The 20,016-nt window shown below is 37.1% G+C and overlaps 1 protein-coding gene across 2 annotated transcripts in view; it reads right to left on the reverse strand.

Annotated features, from left to right (window-relative positions):
• Positions 1 to 20,016, reverse strand: part of LOC128013133 (protein unc-13 homolog B) — an 83,805-nt gene that overhangs the window by 22,599 nt on the left and 41,190 nt on the right. Inside the window, exons 1-10 of one of the 2 annotated variants that reach the window (XM_052595852.1) lie at positions 19,024 to 19,425; positions 7,683 to 10,131; positions 6,981 to 7,003; positions 5,880 to 5,923; positions 5,700 to 5,775; positions 3,666 to 3,740; positions 2,429 to 2,648; positions 1,754 to 1,981; positions 1,436 to 1,577; positions 46 to 215 (exon numbers count right to left, since the gene is read on the reverse strand). In XM_052595852.1, coding sequence (XP_052451812.1) covers positions 46 to 215; positions 1,436 to 1,577; positions 1,754 to 1,981; positions 2,429 to 2,648; positions 3,666 to 3,740; positions 5,700 to 5,775; positions 5,880 to 5,923; positions 6,981 to 7,003; positions 7,683 to 10,065 — 3,361 coding nt within the window. In that variant the 5' untranslated portion in view covers positions 10,066 to 10,131; positions 19,024 to 19,425. Of the gene's footprint in view, positions 1 to 45; positions 216 to 1,435; positions 1,578 to 1,753; positions 1,982 to 2,428; positions 2,649 to 3,665; positions 3,741 to 5,699; positions 5,776 to 5,879; positions 5,924 to 6,980; positions 7,004 to 7,682; positions 10,132 to 19,023; positions 19,426 to 20,016 lie in introns of those variants that run through there. The other variant, XM_052595862.1, reaches the window with a different exon arrangement.

Here is a 20,016-nt window from a genome sequence, read left to right on the forward strand (position 1 = left end):
CAAATAACACCCCACACTGAAGCATACATAGACCGAGGAACTTACCAAGGTTGTACCAGACATCCATTTCTCCGCTGAGGGTTCGGACCTCGATAATGCTCTGGCCCAAAAAGTCATCAGATTCTCTCTTCAGACGCTGCTTTACACGAGACTTTATATCGTCATCTTCATCCCATACACGCAGTTTAATGCGGTCAGATGAATTGTGGCACTCACTAGGGAATGAAAGGGTTAAGTTGTGAACATATCACAGCTGCTTCGAAAAAGAGAGCTGTTATTTTGTTTTATCACAGTCAACAACTATTCAATATTAACAATTAAGTTGCTATATTTGTTTCCAATGTTAAGGGTGTAGTTATGTTAAATATTAAAGAATGGTTAATTGTAAGAACTGTTTAATGCATTATTAAAAACAAATTTATTCAATAAAATAAGAATTAGCTTATTTTTATTAAAAAATAAATAAAATAAAGGGATAGTTCATCTAAAAATGGAAATTCTGTCATCAATTACTCATCCTCAATTGTTGCAAACCTGTCTGAATTTATTTCTTCTGTTGAACACAAAAGATATTTTGAAGACTTCTGGTAATCAAACAACCAAAAGTTGGTAGCGAATGACTTCCATAGTATTTTTTTCATACTATTGAATTTAAAGGCTGTCAGCAACTGTTTGGTTACTAATATTCTTAAAAAAAAAAATCCTCTTTTGTGTTCAGGTTTGGAACAATGCAATGCAATGCAGTATTTTCCTCCTGCATAACGCTTTTTAAATGTAGTGTATACTTTCAAATTCTTCTTCAGAATCTGCATCATAAATCTTGTACATTTTATGCTGTTGTCTTAGCTCTGCTACATATGACAATAAAACAATTTTGACTTGACTTTGACTTACTAGTCTCTAGGACAGAAAACTTGCCAATGAGATTTCTTTAAAATATTAATACCTCAATGAATTAATACCTCATTTCACTATTTCATGGAGAGCAAACAGATACTTTTGCTGAAGTCTCCTGCTTTTCTTTTTCTCCCAAACAAAATCTCCAGTAAATTCATGTGTCTCCCTTTGGAGATTTATCAAAGATATTAATAAATCAAATAAACTGAAATTAGATCCGCCAAGATATCATAGGCTGCAAAAAATGTCAAAGATCCCAATATGCACCACATTTTTGAGCTATGCTATCCAAATTTATTTTACACCTCTACACTCCTGTTTCTATTTTTACTTCTCCTAAGAAATTTTTGGAGAAATATCGGAGACAAGGGCGATGACATATAACAACACCTAAGTAATGAGTTCCTCCGGGAGGCATCATTAAAAATGTCCAGATTTTGTCTGATTGCATAGAAAAGAAACGAGAATAAGAACATGGCAGATAAACGACAGGATTCCAAAAGAACAAAGACAACTGAAAATATTGTATAAGACTCACAAGTTGAACGTCTCCTCCCACACAGGGTTAAGGTTACCATAGATAGTTTTGGTTCTCTTTTTAGTCTTGCCAACCTGAACGGTCACATACGGATCACTGGAACCAGTTCTGTCTTTAGCCTGGAGGCCCTGAGCGCTCACCACTGGAAAACACACATGAACACACATGAGAATAAAGAATGGAAAAATGCATATCAATGCTGGAACAGTGCATGTTATTAAAAGCCCTATAAAAAATCTGCATTTATGAAAACTACTCCTTGAATATTTCGATCACTGAACGTTATCAGAGCAATAACAGCTGCCCCTGCTTCCACACCTGTGATGGAGATTTTGGTAGACCATTTTGATGTTCCATCAAGAACAGTCTGCTTGATGGTCTTCATCTGCTGAGCATGGCTCAATTTAGTCACACTGAACACAAGCCTTATCATCTCAAAGATTTCAGGCCTGTTCCTCTCTCGGATCTTCATGCGGTCCTTCATGGCCGATATGATATGATGGGTTCTGTCCTCTGCTCCTGTTTTTGAGCTCTTCTCAGCAGCTCCTAGCAATTGTAGAGGTGTGTTTAATTATATCATTTAATTGCAAAATAAAACATGCAAAAGAATGAAAAAATGTTACTGAATTAGTGAAAAGGTTTCTATTTTACATTTGTACCTTTTAGCATTACAAATTATATTTCAAAGTACAATGTTGAATTTAAAAATTAGCATTTTTTTTTTTCATAAATTGTATATTGAGAATTTGTGTTCTAGTGCATAAGCTTATAATTTTTCACATATAGGATATTTTTGCATGATTTCTCCTCACTGAGTTGGCTACGTTCATTATAAAGCATTTGTCAATGGCACAGATGTAGCATTCATAAGGGATACTGCCAAAAAATACTGAACTAAATAAACAGCTAACTGCAGTACGCAATAATCATGTAACAATACATAAAGGATTGTTTTGTAGTTGCTTGTTTTTCTGTATTTGGTTAGTGACTCACGCTGTAAACAGTCTGCGTTGAGAAGCTCCTGGCATTTTTCGTGGCATTTGACCCCACACTCTGAACAGCGCATTCCCTGCCGCGCAATGCCCCACAACAAGCCCTCACACTCATAGCAGTAGGTGGGTGTAGTGGCCGTCCACACTTCAAAGTTATGGGGTGTTGTGCAAGAAATAGGGTAAATCAAAGCCTGGAGTGTCTTCTTGTACACGTGTTTCTTCTACAAGGAGAAAAAGAAACTGAAAATAGTTTGTGCCAGAAATGGGCCCAAGACGTAACCCTGAAGAACACATTTTAAAACTATGCCCAGATCACACATAGAATGTGCTGAACTGAAAAATCACGAAGGTGTTAAGAATTGAAAAGTTAAAATGGTAAGGAGTACAAGATACTCTTTATAAATTCTGGACCTGGTTGATGGTGTAGGTGTAGTTAAAGGAGTGGGCAGACAGGTGTCAAAGTGATGACATCACTTCTCTCTGGTGAAGTATGATGGACTTTACCAATCGATTAGTCCACTTAAAGCTGCAGTAGGTAACTTTTGACGCTCTAGCGGTTAATAAACAGAACTGCTTGCGTCTTGCGGAAGAACATCGTAGCCGGAACTACTTCTCTCTGTTTATGTCTATGAAGAATCACAAAGGTACTGGGTTACTCCGCCGCGGTACCCCCGAAGCAATCTAAAATAATCTGAATATAAACACTTATTATAGGTGCACCCTAGTGATTCAGGACAAGCTAAAAACACGGTTTGGAAAATGGATTCATGGTGTACTCGCTTATTATATACATTTTTCTACATTTTGAACACAAACAAAGTTACGGACCGCAGCTCTGATTGGTTGTTTCTTAACGGGAGCGATGGATTTTCTGCAAATGGCAATAGGAGCACTGGGAGGAGCCAGAGGAGCTTGATTTTTTCACAGATTATCTGTCTCTTATTCTACTGTCAGGACATAATGACAGGTTTAACAAATATGTAAAAAATATTTATTTACAAAAGTTACCTACTGCAGCTTTAAACCCTGCCCAAAATCTACTGCAATCTATCTGCATCCTACATCCAATCAACAACCAATGATAGAACCAAATCCTGCCCTCCATTTTATCCTTTTTCGTTAATCAGTTTCACTCAAATAATACAGAGGAAAACTCTGTCGCTACTTCTGTTACAGTATGACTTACAACTTGATAAAGTGAGAAGCAGATAGATGATTGTATATTTTGCATGTCTTACCAGTTCTTCATCCTTCAGTGAAGAGCGCGCAGCTAATGCATGCGAGATCCCTGCTTTCCTGGACTGCACAAGAGACTGAGAGAGGAACGAAGGTTGAATATTAACATGCTTAATTAAACAATTAGTAATAGTAGTAATCATTATACTACAATGCTTTTGCGCACACTCAGTGGGAGCACATATTGTCTGTAATGCTTCTTTAAACACATGGTAAATGTTATTCCATGCCTGTGTCTACTACAGTACATTCCCATTAATATGCTAAACACTACTCAGCCATTAAGGGCACCATGTCTACTTATATAGCTTTAAGCATTTCATAAATAACTTTGTAAATTACTAATACCATAACCAAGAATAGTACCAACATCACACACAAAAACCAGCCTAAAAGGTTGTTGATACAACATGCTGAAAAAAACTAAATGATTGTTACATATCTAAAGGCAGACCAATACTCAAAAGATCGATTTTCCATGAGAAGAGGGATAAGAGCACAATTTAGCCTCTCACAGCCAATGACAGTGATTCAAAACACGCAAATGGCTGGTTTTATCTTATCTTTGTGCCATTAACTGCTCAGCAAGTAAATTGTGAGTGGTAAAGGGTGAGTGAGGGGACTGCCAGGTAAAAAACAAGGAAAAACTGTATATGATAATATTTATCTCTTGTATACAACTCTTGTATACAACATTACAATAATATTGTAAATCTTAACATTATGCAACAAATTGGTTGTTTAACCAATGAACACTACTTATACATAATATATTATTATTGAATAATAGATTATTGAATAATGTTGCTTTTGTGACTTTTAGTTAACTTTTAATTATAAAAAGATTTAATTTGTGTATACACTGACTCATTTTCATTTTCACCTTCACATTCATTTGACAAATATATTTGCCAACTGAATTCAGTGACTGACTAGTCATAATAAAGCATTCTAGAGTTGTGCGATAACCTTTGTTTATATTCAGCATATCACACGTCATAAACAACTTTCACACACAAAGAAGAAGCGTTCGTTGCCATGAAAACTGTTGTGCAAGTCACAAGCTTCAGATAAAGCCTGTTTTTATTTTGCATTTATTCTTTTTTGTCCTCTCCACAGCATTTCAAATGCATCTGTGTGGGTTTTAGTTTTATTGTATAGCAACAAAGACTGATTGATGAAAGTTCCCCATTTCTGACTCATGGGCATGTCAGTGAACTGGAGGAGAAGACGAGCACTACAAATAGTGCTCCGTTTTTCAATCGTATGCACACTTGTCTGGTTTTTAATGCACCAGTCACATAAGATGTCCCTCTTTAAGGGTAAAGAGAAGACATTTAATTACAAGACTGATGGAAAATTACACTGACACATTTACGTAAAAACCAAAATCTAAACAAAAACAGGCCACTTGCATATTCTAACCCTTCTGAGACTGGATGTTTATGTGGCGAGTGGGGCGGGGCCGAGAGGCGTGGGAACGAGGAGTGAGGCCAGGTGTAGTGATTGGAGATGAGCTACACCTGCGCCCCACCGCCGGTCTTGAGTCCCACGTAGGAGATGGAAGGATATAAAACTGGAGTGACGACCGTGGGACTCAAGACCGGCGGTGGGGCGCAGGTGTAGCTCATCTCCAATCACTACACCTGGCCTCACTCCTCGTTCCCACGCCTCTCGGCCCCGCCCCACTCGCCACAGTTACGGTTCTCTTTTTAGTGTGATTTGAGTAAAAGCTGAAAATTGATATATATATATATATATATATATATATATATATATATATATATATATATATATATATATACACACACACACACAGTATATACCTTGAATTGTGAAGGATACACTAATAGAAAGGTTTACTTACCATGGCCTAGTAATGAAGGCAAGCATTTAAGAAAAAATAATGACAAAAGAGGAACAGATCAGATTTAAGCTAAGCTTTAGGTTAGATTAGATGAGAAATCTGACAGAATGTTGCATTTTGATATGGGTGGAGGTGTGTAAAAGTGCATAAATAAATAAAAATCACTCACCACTTCACTAACCAAGGGGATAGGCTTCTTTTTCCTAAGGTCAGGCATGCTATCAATGCCAAATATTCCTCCTCCCCTGAAGATAATAATATGGATATTCCAGTAAAGGAAAACAAATGTTTGATAAAGAACAGCTAAACAACAACACGGTTCAAACTGAAAATGAGCAAGAGATCATACCCAGGTTTGGCCCATGGATGTTTGTTATGGTCTCCATTGATATTCTGTTGAGAGGTTGATCATATGGTCATACGTTAAAACAAATACAAAATGTGGGAGCTTCACGTAGACAACAAAAACAGAACTTAATAAAAATGTGGGAAATAGGGAGAAAGAGGAATAGAGAAAGCCCTGCCGTTTGGTTGATTGAATTTCACCACTATATTAATGAACAGACAAGCAGAATGTTCCAGTAATGAGAACAATTCTCGTCAAGACAAGATAAGACATGCAAGGGGGCTCGGGAAACAAGTTCTTAAAACTCTAAAATGTAGACTTCCTGTCAGAAAATCACAATTTAATTGACTCTCAAGATGAACAATATCATCCTAAATCTAACAAGAGAAAATGAATACAGAAAGGTAAAGATGTATCTATCAAAGAAGCAATTATAAAAAATAGAATAATAAAGTAAAAAAAATAACCTAAATTTTGATAATTTTATATTCATAATTTTTTTATTTCATATATAATATAAAGGACTACTACTAATTAAGAACAATTATTGAAAATGAATTAATACCATCTATGTGCTGTGTTTTTTAAAAAGTGCAAACACACAATTTGGTCTCTTAACTAATCATTTGACAAAAAGAGATGAATTGTTCATGTAATTGCAACAACAACAACAAAAATTCTTATGCAAAATCATCTGTAATGCCAAACCCCTCAAACAAAAAGGTTGAGAGAAAAATCACTGCTATAAAACTCTGACTCAGCAACTCCAGCAACAGGCCTTAAAATGAATCTGCCATCACAGTTTCTATTTTATACAGTATAACTGGGAGGGATACTTTAATGAGCCACAATCAATAACGCAGACTGAAAATGTGTGTAATGTTTACAATGCAGCATAGTCTACAAGCCACGAGAACAAAGCATGATTTAAAAAATGAAATAAACCGTAGACACAAGTTACCCAACAGAATGCAGGAAACCCAAATCAAGGGAGCCTGTTAGCACCATTCACATTACAGACCTTCAAACAGCATTATTTATTTCAAGTATTGAAAACATAAAACATCAAGGCAATTGATGTGAATGATGTGAAAAAGATATAACCTGGTCTTCATCCTGGCTTCCATCTGAAAATAACAACAAAAAGCACAGCACATCAAGCTATCACACCATTTTTAAGCAGAACCAGACAGCACTCTTTATCTAGACATAACATTATAAAGCAATTAAACTTGTTGTCCAAGAACATTTACAAATGCATTGAAGACAGGGAATTTAATAACCTTGTGTATATGGACCAAGAATATGAACTGCATAACTGTGGCCATTTGTCAATTGATCTAGACCGTTCCTGAAAGTTTCACTGAGTTGTATTATTCATTTATAATTGCTCCTAAATTTTCCCTGCACTCTGCTTTCACATAGAATTTGTTTTCGTTTCAATGCAATGAGTGTAATAAGTTTGTTTGAGCCAGGGGAACAAGACTAGTTTAACACCCAGCAGGGCGCTAGCTAATAAATCTGCAGGAAAGGACCAAACACCCTCTAGTTATGAGAGTCAGCAGTTTCTGATGAGATCTGATATTTTACAGATAAAAAAAAAATAAAATGTACTGTTTAAATGTTATTTATAAGACACGTTTGATGTGCATAACCATGGAACATATCGGAATGATTTACTTTCCATTTCTGACATAATAGATTCACTAACATTGCAAATGTAAAATTTAAAACAATAACTTTGAATGCGTGACAATGAAGTAGAACAATGATTAAGAAAGTTTAGAGCCTCAAAACTCAATATACCTGGGTTCAAATCATCTTCAGAAAATGATGACATGGTCACTATACTGAGTTGTCTTTTGGACTCTCTCTTCTCCCTTAGAATCTGCTGGAAACTCCTGAGGCACTTCAGACGACGTGCTTCCCGCTGACTAAGCTCTGCTTCACTACCTCCTTCTGTAGAGGACTTAGTAGGAGACTGCATTCCCCCTACTAGTGTTCTCCGCTCCTCTTCAACTGCAAGTTCCTCGGGGGAAAAAGAGTCTGGAATAATGTCTGAAGAGAAACACTGTGGTAAATGAGCATTGGTTGGATTTCCAGGTGTAGCATCTGATGCATTACTTGTTGACGAATCCAACCCTGGAGATTTTGGATGTTCTGAATCTTCAATATTGTGCTGGTGAGGAGGTGATTCAGGATTTGCTTTGGTGGAGATGCTTTGGGGTATATGTATGAAACCTTTCTTAGTACTGATGACTTGAGGCCACTCAGAATCATTTATTTCTTTTTGTGTAGTCTCCATGTGAGGCATCTCTAAATTTGGTATCTCAGAATTTACAAGATTTCCCATTTCTTGTTGTTCCTCACACAGGGAAATCATTGTATGGACTTCAACCCTTTCACCAAGCAAAGAATCACTAGTTCCATCCATCTTCTTCAGGGCTCCCCGCAAGGCAGTTTTAAAGTCAAGAACTGCTCTACCAAACTTTTTTACATTAAATGCCATATTGCTGTCATCAACCAAGTCTGGCTTCCAATCAGGGACATTTTGATTACCGAATGATGTACCTTCACATAGAAGATTCCCGGATGGCTCAATAACTACACTTTCTATTGACTGACTTTCAAATGGAACTACGCAATTTTCACAAGACGACGACATGTGATAAATGTCATTCTGATAAACAGAACTCTGAGGACATTTACCATCTGCATTGCAATTGTGGCAGCCCAAAACAGGTTCTTCAGGAAGCATTTCTGCATCATACAGCTTCCAATCCTCTCTATTGCTTGTACTAACTGGAGAGTTGTAGTGTTTACTAGATACTATGGATATTTGATCTGAGGTGCCCATCATACGAGAACTTGCGGCTCTTGATGGGTCCCAGCTGCTCATTGCCTCTTCAAAACTGGCTTGTCTGGAGCAAGAATCATCTTCGCTCCAATCTCTCTCTCCACTCCCACTGTGTTTAAATGCCACTGGGTTCCAGGTCTTACTTTTACTTCCTGCTTTGTCATGTCCAGAGGTGGGTCTTTCGGGATCAGATTCAGACTTGGAACTCTGACCCGAAGATAGGGAACTGATGCTTGGACAGTCCTGTCCATCCTGGCGCTCAAGATAACCAAAGCTTAGTTTCCTTCTCCCTGCACCTTGAGAGCCATCAGACCTTTGATTAGATGCTTCCTGTGTAAAAGGATGGTGTTCATTGTGGTTTGAAGTCTCAACACTAGTGAAAGTAGACTGCCTTGGTCCCTCTGTGTGCTTCCTATTAACTTGATATTCTGAGAGTATATCACCACAGCTACTTGAGGATTCAACAGCGTAAGGCTTGTTGCAACCTATACTAACAGTGTTATTTGATTTGTGTGATTGGTGGGAGTGACTCTCAGTGCCACCCATTGCTCCTGGCCAAGTCTCTACACCAGATTTGTTTCTAGACCGCATGCATTCAATCTCCATTAAGACGGCATCCACACAACTAGAGACCTCCTCGACAGAACCACAAACAGATGACAGGTACTCCCTCAAGTCTGAAATCTCCTCTTGAATTTTGTTGATCCCTCGCAATTCCTTCAGTATGTGCTCAACGACATCACTCGATTCTTCCTCTTGACAGTACTGATTATTCTCCTCCATGACTTCATCCAGCATCGTCATATTCAGCCTGCACAGCAGAGTATCTGTCTGTCTTTTAGGCTCACAATCAAGTCCTCTTTCAGATGAAAACCCAGTCCCATTTAGACCTTGGGTCATTTGGTTTTGAACTACTTTCGAATTACTGTTCTGCTGCAAAGTGCAAGGAATCCTGATGCCTCCTTCTCGATTTAGTTCCACTTCCCCAACACAAGGTGCCCCAGAAACTGTTCCTAGCCCATGTCCATTTGGCACCTGAGGTGAGCAGCAGACCTCTGCGGAATCTAATCCTCTCCTGTAGTAATTCTGCAATTTTTCAACATCCTCTTCCCCCTCTTCATCCTCTTCTTCAATTCCAGCATAGTAAAGATCAGAAGGCTGGACAGTATGATCTGCAGATCCCTGCAAAAAACGATGAATTTTCCCACGCAACACCAGAGCAACTTTGGGATTAGGCTGTCTTCTCTTTGGCACTGCAGTTTTCTTTCTGGGTCGGGGATACTGAGGGACACCCGTTCCATCCTGACCATTGCAGCGGTTGCGGGAGAACATTGCTTTTCCTCCCTTCTTCTGAGCTGTAGAGCTCAATCACATTTATTTAGGCTTGAAATACTGCATCTGATGATATAAGTGACAGATTATCAGTCGATTTAAACAGGGCTAAACATGTGACTATAGGGGGCAAAGTACATTTTAAAGCATCACACTTGTTCAAATTTACCAATTTGGTTAAGAAAATTAAATGACTGATTATGCATTTGGTATTATACCATCAGTTTAATTTAGTTAAACTTCCTCCCTTATCAAAGTTTTGTCATGTATTTGCAACACAAAGCAATCATCAACACAAGAGAATTTATCATATGCATCTCTATTCTGACCATCCCAAAGCACAGTTTGATCAATGGTAGCCGACACTAAAAGTGACCAATTATTATTTTTCACATTAAACAACATCACTGACATTGGTAAAATGAGTTTGAATTATGTGGAAAGTGACACTAGTCGAGCTGACTAGCATTTTCCCCTCTGAAACATACCTGAAAATTACCCATTTGTTCTTCATATCTTGAAAAATAAAAATCTACCACACAAACATTCACCTAAATAATGTGCATCTTCTGAAGCAAATCAGCAGTGTTGGGTATAGTTACTTTGGAAAGTAGTTAGTTAGGTTACAACGTTACCATCAATTAAAAGTAATCAGTAATGATACAGCGTTACCTATTCATAAAAGTAACGCGTTAGAGTACTCATTCGTTACCAAAAATTAAAAGCCGTTTGCAGCGGCTCACACATGACAGACACAGCCCCCGGCCCCTTTAAATGCACCTAGAAGTCGTGACTCCCGACAATGAATAACGTCAGTCATCCGACTAAATTAACACTGCAGGATAACAATAACAGGAAAGACGGTCAGCAATAGGCTATTCCACATGGCGTTTTATTTATTTATTATCACAGAACATATTAATCAAAATTCGCACCTAACGTTACCCAGCCCGGGTAGCCTAGGCTACTGTATATTATGAGCACCACAAGATAACTGCTGATTTTTCTTTAACTTTAAATAATGCAGTTATCAAAGTACAAGTATGCTTACTTGTAAACACAACCTTAAACAGGCTTGCAGATTTAAATACATTTAGAAATGATGAACAACCAGCCAGCCAACGATCTAACAGAAATTAACAGCTGCCTGTCAAACAAAAATGATAACAAACCGATTTAAATCCTTCACTGCCACACAGGCAAATGACAAATCGCTTAATAGCCGAACTAATTATTATTAAAGTGTCACTCACAGTCACAAGCCTTAATTCGCTTTAACACAGTCCTCTTACATTTACTCTTCAAAGTAGTGATTAAAACGTAGCAGAAGCAGATTTTCGAAACGATTGTCCGTGTGCATTTTACCGTTATGTTCTTTTCTTTTTCGTTGACAAATTGAAAATAATGTGCGTACTTCCATAAACCAAACGCTGTCCTCTCTGCCATCTTGCCGGCCCGGGAGTTCGAAAAAAAAAACCCACACACACACAGGGTCAGGCGCAGGGCACAGACGTATCACAGCCATTGACTTTACGATCACAGAGCTTCGGCTCCGCTGATACATCCGCAGGTGGCACAGTAGACCTAGGCCTAATGTCTGACAAAAAGCAGGCTGCAGTCGGGACTTTCCTTTCCTTAAAATAACGGATTACTTTTTTAAAAAAAAATAATGCTGTGGAGACATTTGCAAAAATTATTAAAAGATGAATATCCGACAAAACTACAGAATGTCACATTTTATTATTAGGTCTTTCAACACATACATGTTTTACCAAATAAAAAGTACAGCACTTTTAGAGTTCATCCCACTATTTGATGTGAGCATAATTATTAGAACAGTTAAATTTAAGGCAGATGTAAAAGATCAAAATCTAATATTAAGTTGCAGATCCCTTGCATGCAATCAAAGCAGCGAGTCTGCAACCCATAGACATCACCAGACTTTTGGTCGTATTCTGTGAAATGCTTTTCTCCAGGCTGTAATGCAGCCAATTCCAACTGTTGCTTGTTTTTGGGAGTTTCTGTCTTTATTATCCTCTTCAGCTGGTGAAATTAATGTTCAAAAGATGATTTTGTACCCTTCCAAATTCATTCTGCTACTGCCATCATACATTAAGTCATCATTAAAATGAAGAGGTCCTGTTCTAGAGACAGCCATGCATGCCCATGCCATGAACCCACCTCCACCAAGCTTTACAGATGAGGTTGTATGCTTAGGATCATTTGCAGTTCCCTTTTTTCTCCACACTTATGTTAATCATTTAGATAATGGTAAATCTTTGTCCCATCGGTCCACCAACTCAGTTCCAAAACTCTAATCTCTTTTAATCATATTTACAGATTTCTTGACTCTACAGCAAACAGAACAATTTTGTCTTTACTTTATATTATATTTTACTTGATGTGCTTACGCGCCGATAGCTAAGTTAACAACACAGAGATATTTGAAGCAGTTTTACTCACCGCCTGCGCTCCATCTAACGTCACACAGAGCCATACTCGAAAAAACTTTCCGAAACTTGTGACAAACCAGAAGAGGTTTTTTTGGAACAAAAATACTCCTTTAAACGTACAACTTAATTTTTGAAACTTTGTCCATGTTTAGCATGGGAATCCAACTCTTTAACAGTGTAAAAAACTCAGTATGCATGAAATAGCATTTCACCCCCCCCCTTTAATGTAACAGCCGGATCATGGGTAAGGCTGAACACGGCTTGGCATTCCTCTATCTTTTGAATATAGAAGCATCAAATTCTCCAAAACTGTTCGCCAAGCTCAAGATTACATTTTATATTTGAAAACACCAATACAATCTGACAACAACCATCTCATAATTTTTGTTTCATTTGCTCAAACAGAATTTAAAAAAAGGCTTATTTTTCAGGCTAGACCAGTCAGTGTGCATGTGCAGTCCTAAACTTAAGTCTCAAAACGTTAATGGTTTCTATAGCAACCGGGACTTCTAACGACAGTAGCATTGACGAGCACACTTTTATGATTAGCCATTTGTCTCTTTTACTTAGATGGCAGGCTTAGTTCGATATTGAGCACAGCATTTATCTTCATTCAAAACTATTCAAGTGACACGTCTTGGGTATTCTATAGTCTTTGATTCGATGCAATGGCCAATCAGAAGCGTTCAAATTGGTCATTGCTGAAAAGCTGGATTTTATTAGGTTACTTAAGCTACAGCCTCATCCTGGAATTAAGTCAATCTTTGCCTTTGGAGAAAAAGAAAGTTTTCTAAAGCATCCCCCACCCTGTTTCTTCACAAATCTCACACTGCATATACAGTAGATGTGTGTGCTACTGAATGCATAAATCACTAAAAAGAATGTTTGGTTACAACACTGTTGCATTAAAACCACAAATAACTACAGCATTCACTTTGTACATCATGGTGCATCATACTATTTGCTATGTCAGTCTCATTCTTTATGTATACTTAAATATGAAATACAGCAAGATACAATTTTGTGGTGCATACAGGGATGAAATATAAAATCTGCAGAATACAGACTCCGGAACATTTGATTCAATTTTGGATTTCAGTATATAAAAATAACTGGATTTTTAGAAGAGCTGAAGAGGCTCATCGACTCCTTGTGGAGAGTTAATTAAGCATTGAAAATGTCACGTTAGTACAAAATCATGGGATACTGGAACAGTAACTATGGAAACCATGTGCTATACCTGTAGCCAGCTTCTCAGTATATAGATAGATATCTCTATATAAAGATGGGAATTACCTGCATAAAACTCTCCTGTTCTTTTTTCCCCCTCTGTGTTTCTCTTTACCTTAGGAATTGTAAAATGAGTCATGGAGGTTAGCGGGTATAACTCAAGAGAGATTCACTTATTCTGTTTGTTTTGACACCCCTGTTCTGACTCTGCATGCTGCATATTATTTTGATAAGACACAAACTGCATAATTTCGCAATGTCTCACAAATAAGTACACAGTCCAGTATGTCTCTCTGAGGTGGTGTTAGACTGGCCGGTAAGGCTGAGAGTGTGTGAGAGTGGTGTTACTGTAAGAGTGTGAGTTGAGGCAGAAGGGTTATATCACTCATATGTGATGCATACCTTTAGTCCTTCTGTCTAGTTCGTACACTCACACTTTTCTAACCAGCAACAACAAGATGTGAGTTTTCTATAGCCAAATGAGACCATTCTGCATGTATGTGCTTTGCCCGAATCTTCAATGCATGAATTTTCTGTCTAGCTAAAAATGTGTAAGACAAAGAAACAGAACAAACAGAACATAGGGGATGCCGGGAGGAGAAAGCAAAGGGTAAACAGGCAACACCAACATTTAAGTGTGGAGTACATTTACCTCAGTGAGGCATTGACACATTAAGCTAAAAAAGAAAATGAGTGAGACGTCTGTGACACGAAGTGCTTGAGGAAAATTTCACTGGGGGCAGCTAAAATCATTTCAATGTCATTTCACCCAACCCTACAGTTGTCCGGAAGATGGAACACATTACTATTCTTAAATTTCTATTGCAGATATTATAAGGGGAAAAAATTCAATTCCAGTGTTTAAATTTTAATACTTGTTCCCCTTTTCTTGCATAAGAACTTATTACCAAAATAAAAAATAACAATGTATCTTCAACTAAGCAACAAACATTTAGCAAATTTCATTACATACCAAAAAGCCAAAACGTGCATGGTGCACCATGAATAAATAAATACAACTGATGATGGTCATCAACACATATTAACCATTTTATTGCCAAACTAAAGAAAATTCTTGTTACGGAAATCATGCAATAGAGGGTTAAAGATCGGTTTATAAAACAGCAACAAAGATTAATTGGAAATTTAATTGCCAATGACTACTTCAGAGCTCACAACTTTGCACACCACTTCTCATATCTTTCATGTACAGTACTGTATTACAAGCAGAGTAATTGTTTGTAGTTATAGAGCACAATGTGATGAAAGCCAGGGCTTTTAATTAATATTCCCTTTCACTGAGCGTTAGATTCTGTCCAAACACGTGTCTTTGCTGTCACTACCAGACATTGTGACCTTGCTACTTATAAAGACATGCTGTCCATAGCACACACATAGAAGATTCAAATCTGTGTCGGATTTTTTTTTAAGTTCCCTGTTGAATGTTTAAAACTGAAATTAAAATTGATGTCTTAATCTATTGCTCTTTCTCTCACAGTATCCCATCACCCATTCACTTTTTTCACAATCATTTCATCCAGACAGTCAGGTGGAATGACCAGACATTGAAACAAAGCAAAAGTAATGGCTTACAATCTAAACAATGTTCTAAGCAGATCAGCTATATATTATCAGATCAATTTATCATATTACTGTCCAATGTTCCTTCAAGCATTTAAAGCAAAGAATATCAAAGAGAAAATTACTTTTTAAATAACATCCAACAACATGTTGGATGGAGGAGAAGAATATTGAATACAGAGATGCTGTTTTTGTTTTTGTTTTGTTTTTTAACAAGAAACTAAAGTGTGGACAGGAAGTGACTTGAGTAGGGGATGTTGATCTTAGGAAATTAGATGCCTTAGATGGCACACCAAGTGTTGTTCAATAACTGTTTACAGACTGTCTGACACTTAACGCACAAAAATGGCGCACAAAACTGAAAGCTCTGATCTGATCAGATTGCTATATGAAATTTCCAGAATGAAAAAAATACATTTTGTGATTGGATGCATTACATGTCAAACAGTTTCATGATCATGCCATCAAAAGACAACTCTAAGGGGAATATTTTTTAAATGCCAAAGCTCCAAAAATATAAAAAATGTATATATATATTAAAAAAAAGTGTTGCATAGTGTGTGTCGCACGCAATGCGACAGTTTTTAAAATACATTTTTGATATTTTTAAAGCTTTGGTGTTGCTGAATTTACATTTAAAAAAATGTTCAACTTGTTTCTTAGTAGAGCACCAAGTTGAGCTCGATGTGCGTGCTTTTGCCTGCTCTTTATCAAAAGACAATTCCAAATGAGATTTAGAGTCAGGAATGCTAGCAGTCTGGAATCATGGGGATAATTTGTGTTCATGTGTGTGTATTTAAAAGTGACAGTAAAATATTATCTCTCCTTTCTGGCAAAATCAATCTCCGTGATGTTAAGCAGCAGTGTTGTTAACAATGTTTACAAGGTCTTATTCTGGCTGCCTGCCACACAGGTCATGCTGAACTCACTTACAAATTCAGCCACAGGCACCATTATCCATTTTTTGTGTATTCGGCCTTCCAATGTCATGGCTACTTAGTGTATTCACAAAAAAGCTCATTCAGGAAGCTGCATACAAGGTCAAGATTGAAGAGCTTGTTGATCAATACATAAAACATGACCTCTGAATTTAACATGGCTACTTTTCTGCAAGTAAATATTAAAGGGTTTGTATGATGCGATATCAATTTTTTCCTTTTCATTAGTGTGTTATGTAGCTATTTGTGCATGTATAAGATCTGCAGAGTTACAAAGCTCAAAGTCTCCCACAAAATGATTTATTCTTTCTAAAAGAGAAGGCTGATCCAGACCGGGCTAAAATGCCTCATTCAAATGCACCACCACATGTCTACGTCAAGATGTGGAAATATTTACGTAATGCCGCCCAAGCATTCACGCAAAGATAGACGACATGGTTTCAGGAACAGCAGTAGTGTTGATGCAGCCATGTGAAGGAGACACTGTGTGTTTCTGTGCAAAAGCAAAATTTGGCCTTCTGAGAGTAGTTACAATGAGGAATCATTGGTTAAGATTTATTTACAACAGAACAGCACAACCCAGAAGTTCAAATTTGTGCAACGCATTTTATGGATGAGTTTTGTTAATGTAGGAAAGTATCCTACAAGGCTGGCTGTGCAAATGCTATTTCTAAAAAAAAAAATGGGTCAATTCCGACTTTGGTATGAAAATCTGGCGCTTATTCTGAATCAGCTACTGTAAGTATGTTTTCTAAATAGTTTAAAGTGTTTGTTCATCCAAAAATTTAAATTAGACTGTGTTTTACCCACCCTTGAGTCATCATATGTATATGACTTTCTTCTTTCAGACGTAACTTCCATTAGGAGTTTTATAAAACATTGTCCTGGCTAGTCCAAGCTGTGTCATTGCAGTCAGTGGGACAGTCTAAAAGTTGTCAAATCAAGTACATGCATTCATAATAAAATGTGCCTCACATGGCTCTGGGGGGTTAATAAAGGCCTTCTTTAATAAATGCATGCATTTTTGTAAAAAAAAAAAAAAACACTACAATTATCTGTCATACATGGAAGCGGTTCTGGCATATGGCTGAGCAAGAATGTGCAGTGCACATGCCCCTGAGATAAACTAGGCTCGAAAGTTTATTATAGAAGCAAAGGAAGTAGAGTTTCCTTATTTTAACAAAAGTAAACCAGTCTTTTCTTGGTTTATACTGAAATCCTCCAACATTTTTTTTTGCAAGTCCTCGGTTTGTACTTCTAATTCTTGACTGGCATATTGTTTCGTTCTCTCTCCGCATTTCTTACTAATTATGCAACGCTGATGTACCATGTCATCTGCCAGAACGGCTTCCATGTATGACAGATACCTGAAGTGTGAGAAAAGTGTTTATTACGTTTGAAATATGGATATTTTTCTTACAAAAATGCATGCATTCTCTAATGGAGGCCTTTATTCACACCACGGAGCAATTTGAGGCACGTTTTATTATGACTGCGCGCTTTTTTTTGACGATTTGTGGTCTGTTCAAATGCAACACTCACTGACTGCAATGATAAAACTTGGAATAGCCAGGACAATTTTTAATATAACTCCGACCGGATTTGTCTGAACGAAGAAAGTCATATACACCTAGGATGCCTCGAGGGTGAGTAAAACACAAGCTAATTTCTATTTTTGGGTGAACTAACCCTTTAAGTATTTGTTATTGACTGTTCAAATGAGGAGTTTTGCGCCGTGCAGAGTATCGCGTCGTGTGTGTGCCACAGTGGAGTCTCACACTTCTTAATAGCGACTTGTGTACTTCAAAAACATAAAAATACATAAAAGCATCATTACTGTGTCTGTCATGCGACTCTGTTCCCCTTTCAAACTTGAACTGATGGTAAAACTAAGGACATCATTTTACTGTCTTTACATTTATGTTGAAAGCTGAAGCTCACGATTATGGAAAGGGGCATTACATTTCCGACACGTGCTTGAGGTGTTCGGCCAATCACAATGCACTGGGTCAGCTGGCCAATCAGAGCAGACTGTGCTTATTGGAAACGACGACATTGAGAGGCGGGGCATAGAGGAACTACAAAAATGTACAGTATTTGAAAAATAATGTGTTTCTTGAACATTAAAGCACATCATCATGTTCTGTTACACCAAATACACCAAATAATGACCTTTAAAATATCATCATATGACCCCTTTAAAACTGCCACACATACAAAATGAAATGCAAACATATTGCCGGAACAGCAACCTGTTGACTTCACTGCAACTAAATAACAAGACAAAAATGAAAGTGAGTCAGCCAGCCAGCTCCAATATATTACTCGTCATGCACTAAATAAGTCCCTCTAAGCAACACAGTTACACTCAAACTTATCACATCAATAGATGCATGACACCTTAGATAAGAGAGGAAAGTATTCAAATAATTATATTATTCCATAAACATACATGTATGTTTATATTGCAATATACTATATACATTAAATAGAGTACTTGGTGAAAAGACTATATCCATCTCAATAAATGAAGGAAAGAGACCAATTTAATTTTTAAACGATAAAATATGCATACAATTGGAATATACATACAATTAAATTATTATTATTTTTTTATAAACAATAATTATTTTTAAATATTGCCAGAAATTGAACCAAAACCTTTTCTAAAATCTTGCAGTAAGATATATTCTCTAAATTTGATATAGATATTACTAAGAAATATTTAATATTTCAAGAAAAAACAACTAGCTTACCACATTGAAGGTGCACAGATCAGTTACACCAAATATGCATACAAACAACTTTGTGCAAATTTCTGACTTCCGATAGAGCGGGATTAGAAAGAGACCCCCACATTCTGGTTCCAAAGTAAAAAGTCCATAAAAAGCAGCTCCCACAGTAATCCAATAAATTCACTTAAAAAAAAATAATAAGTTGATTGTGTTCTCTATTATACCCAAAGTTAAATACGTTTTTATAGTCCTGGTACGCTCCTCAATACCATCTTCTCATTTCAATTACTGACAAACTAGAATTCATTCAAATACATGAGTAATTCTTATTCTTGCTCCTTCACACACATTAGTGTCAGTGTTCCACTCCTCTATGTTTCTCCAGTCTCTTCCTCCTACACTTCTCTGGCTTGTTGCTAGGAACACATCCACCCTCAGCTGTGTGTGAGTGTTCACACACTTTCACCCATTCTCCTCCTCCCTCTCCCTCTCCCTCTCTTCCTCACACTTCTGCCTTATTCACTCCTCACATCTCCATCCATCTGTTTCTCTCTCTTTTCCTCCCCCTTGCGGAGGCTTGTACACACTCCATATCTTTCCTACTTTTTTTCCTCTGACTCTGACATCATCATGTCGCTGTGTCCAAAGTGCTAGTTGAGTTGCATCATGTTTTCGTTTAATTTTTGGCAGAAAATGGAAACATGAGTAAATATCTCTTAAAGGTTAAAAAATAAAAATAAAAACACAGATTTTGGCATTATAAATAGATCTGCTGACAATTCTTGAGCGTACTTAATAAAAATCTGCCAGTTTTGTTTAAGCAAGTCTGCACACTGCAATGAGGAAAACTGTAAAAGTGAGAACTTGGGTGCATGGAAAGTTTAAGATTTTCTTCTCTCTAGAGTCTCTTTAAATATTTTACTTGGATATTTTGTGCACATCTAGCAATCATAACAAATATGAATTGTAAAATTATTTTGAAGACATTTTGGAAGATTATTAAGGCCCCCTAGT

Source organism: Carassius gibelio, chromosome A5 (assembly GCF_023724105.1).
Source record: "Carassius gibelio isolate Cgi1373 ecotype wild population from Czech Republic chromosome A5, carGib1.2-hapl.c, whole genome shotgun sequence".
NCBI classification, from domain to species: domain Eukaryota; kingdom Metazoa; phylum Chordata; class Actinopteri; order Cypriniformes; family Cyprinidae; genus Carassius; species Carassius gibelio.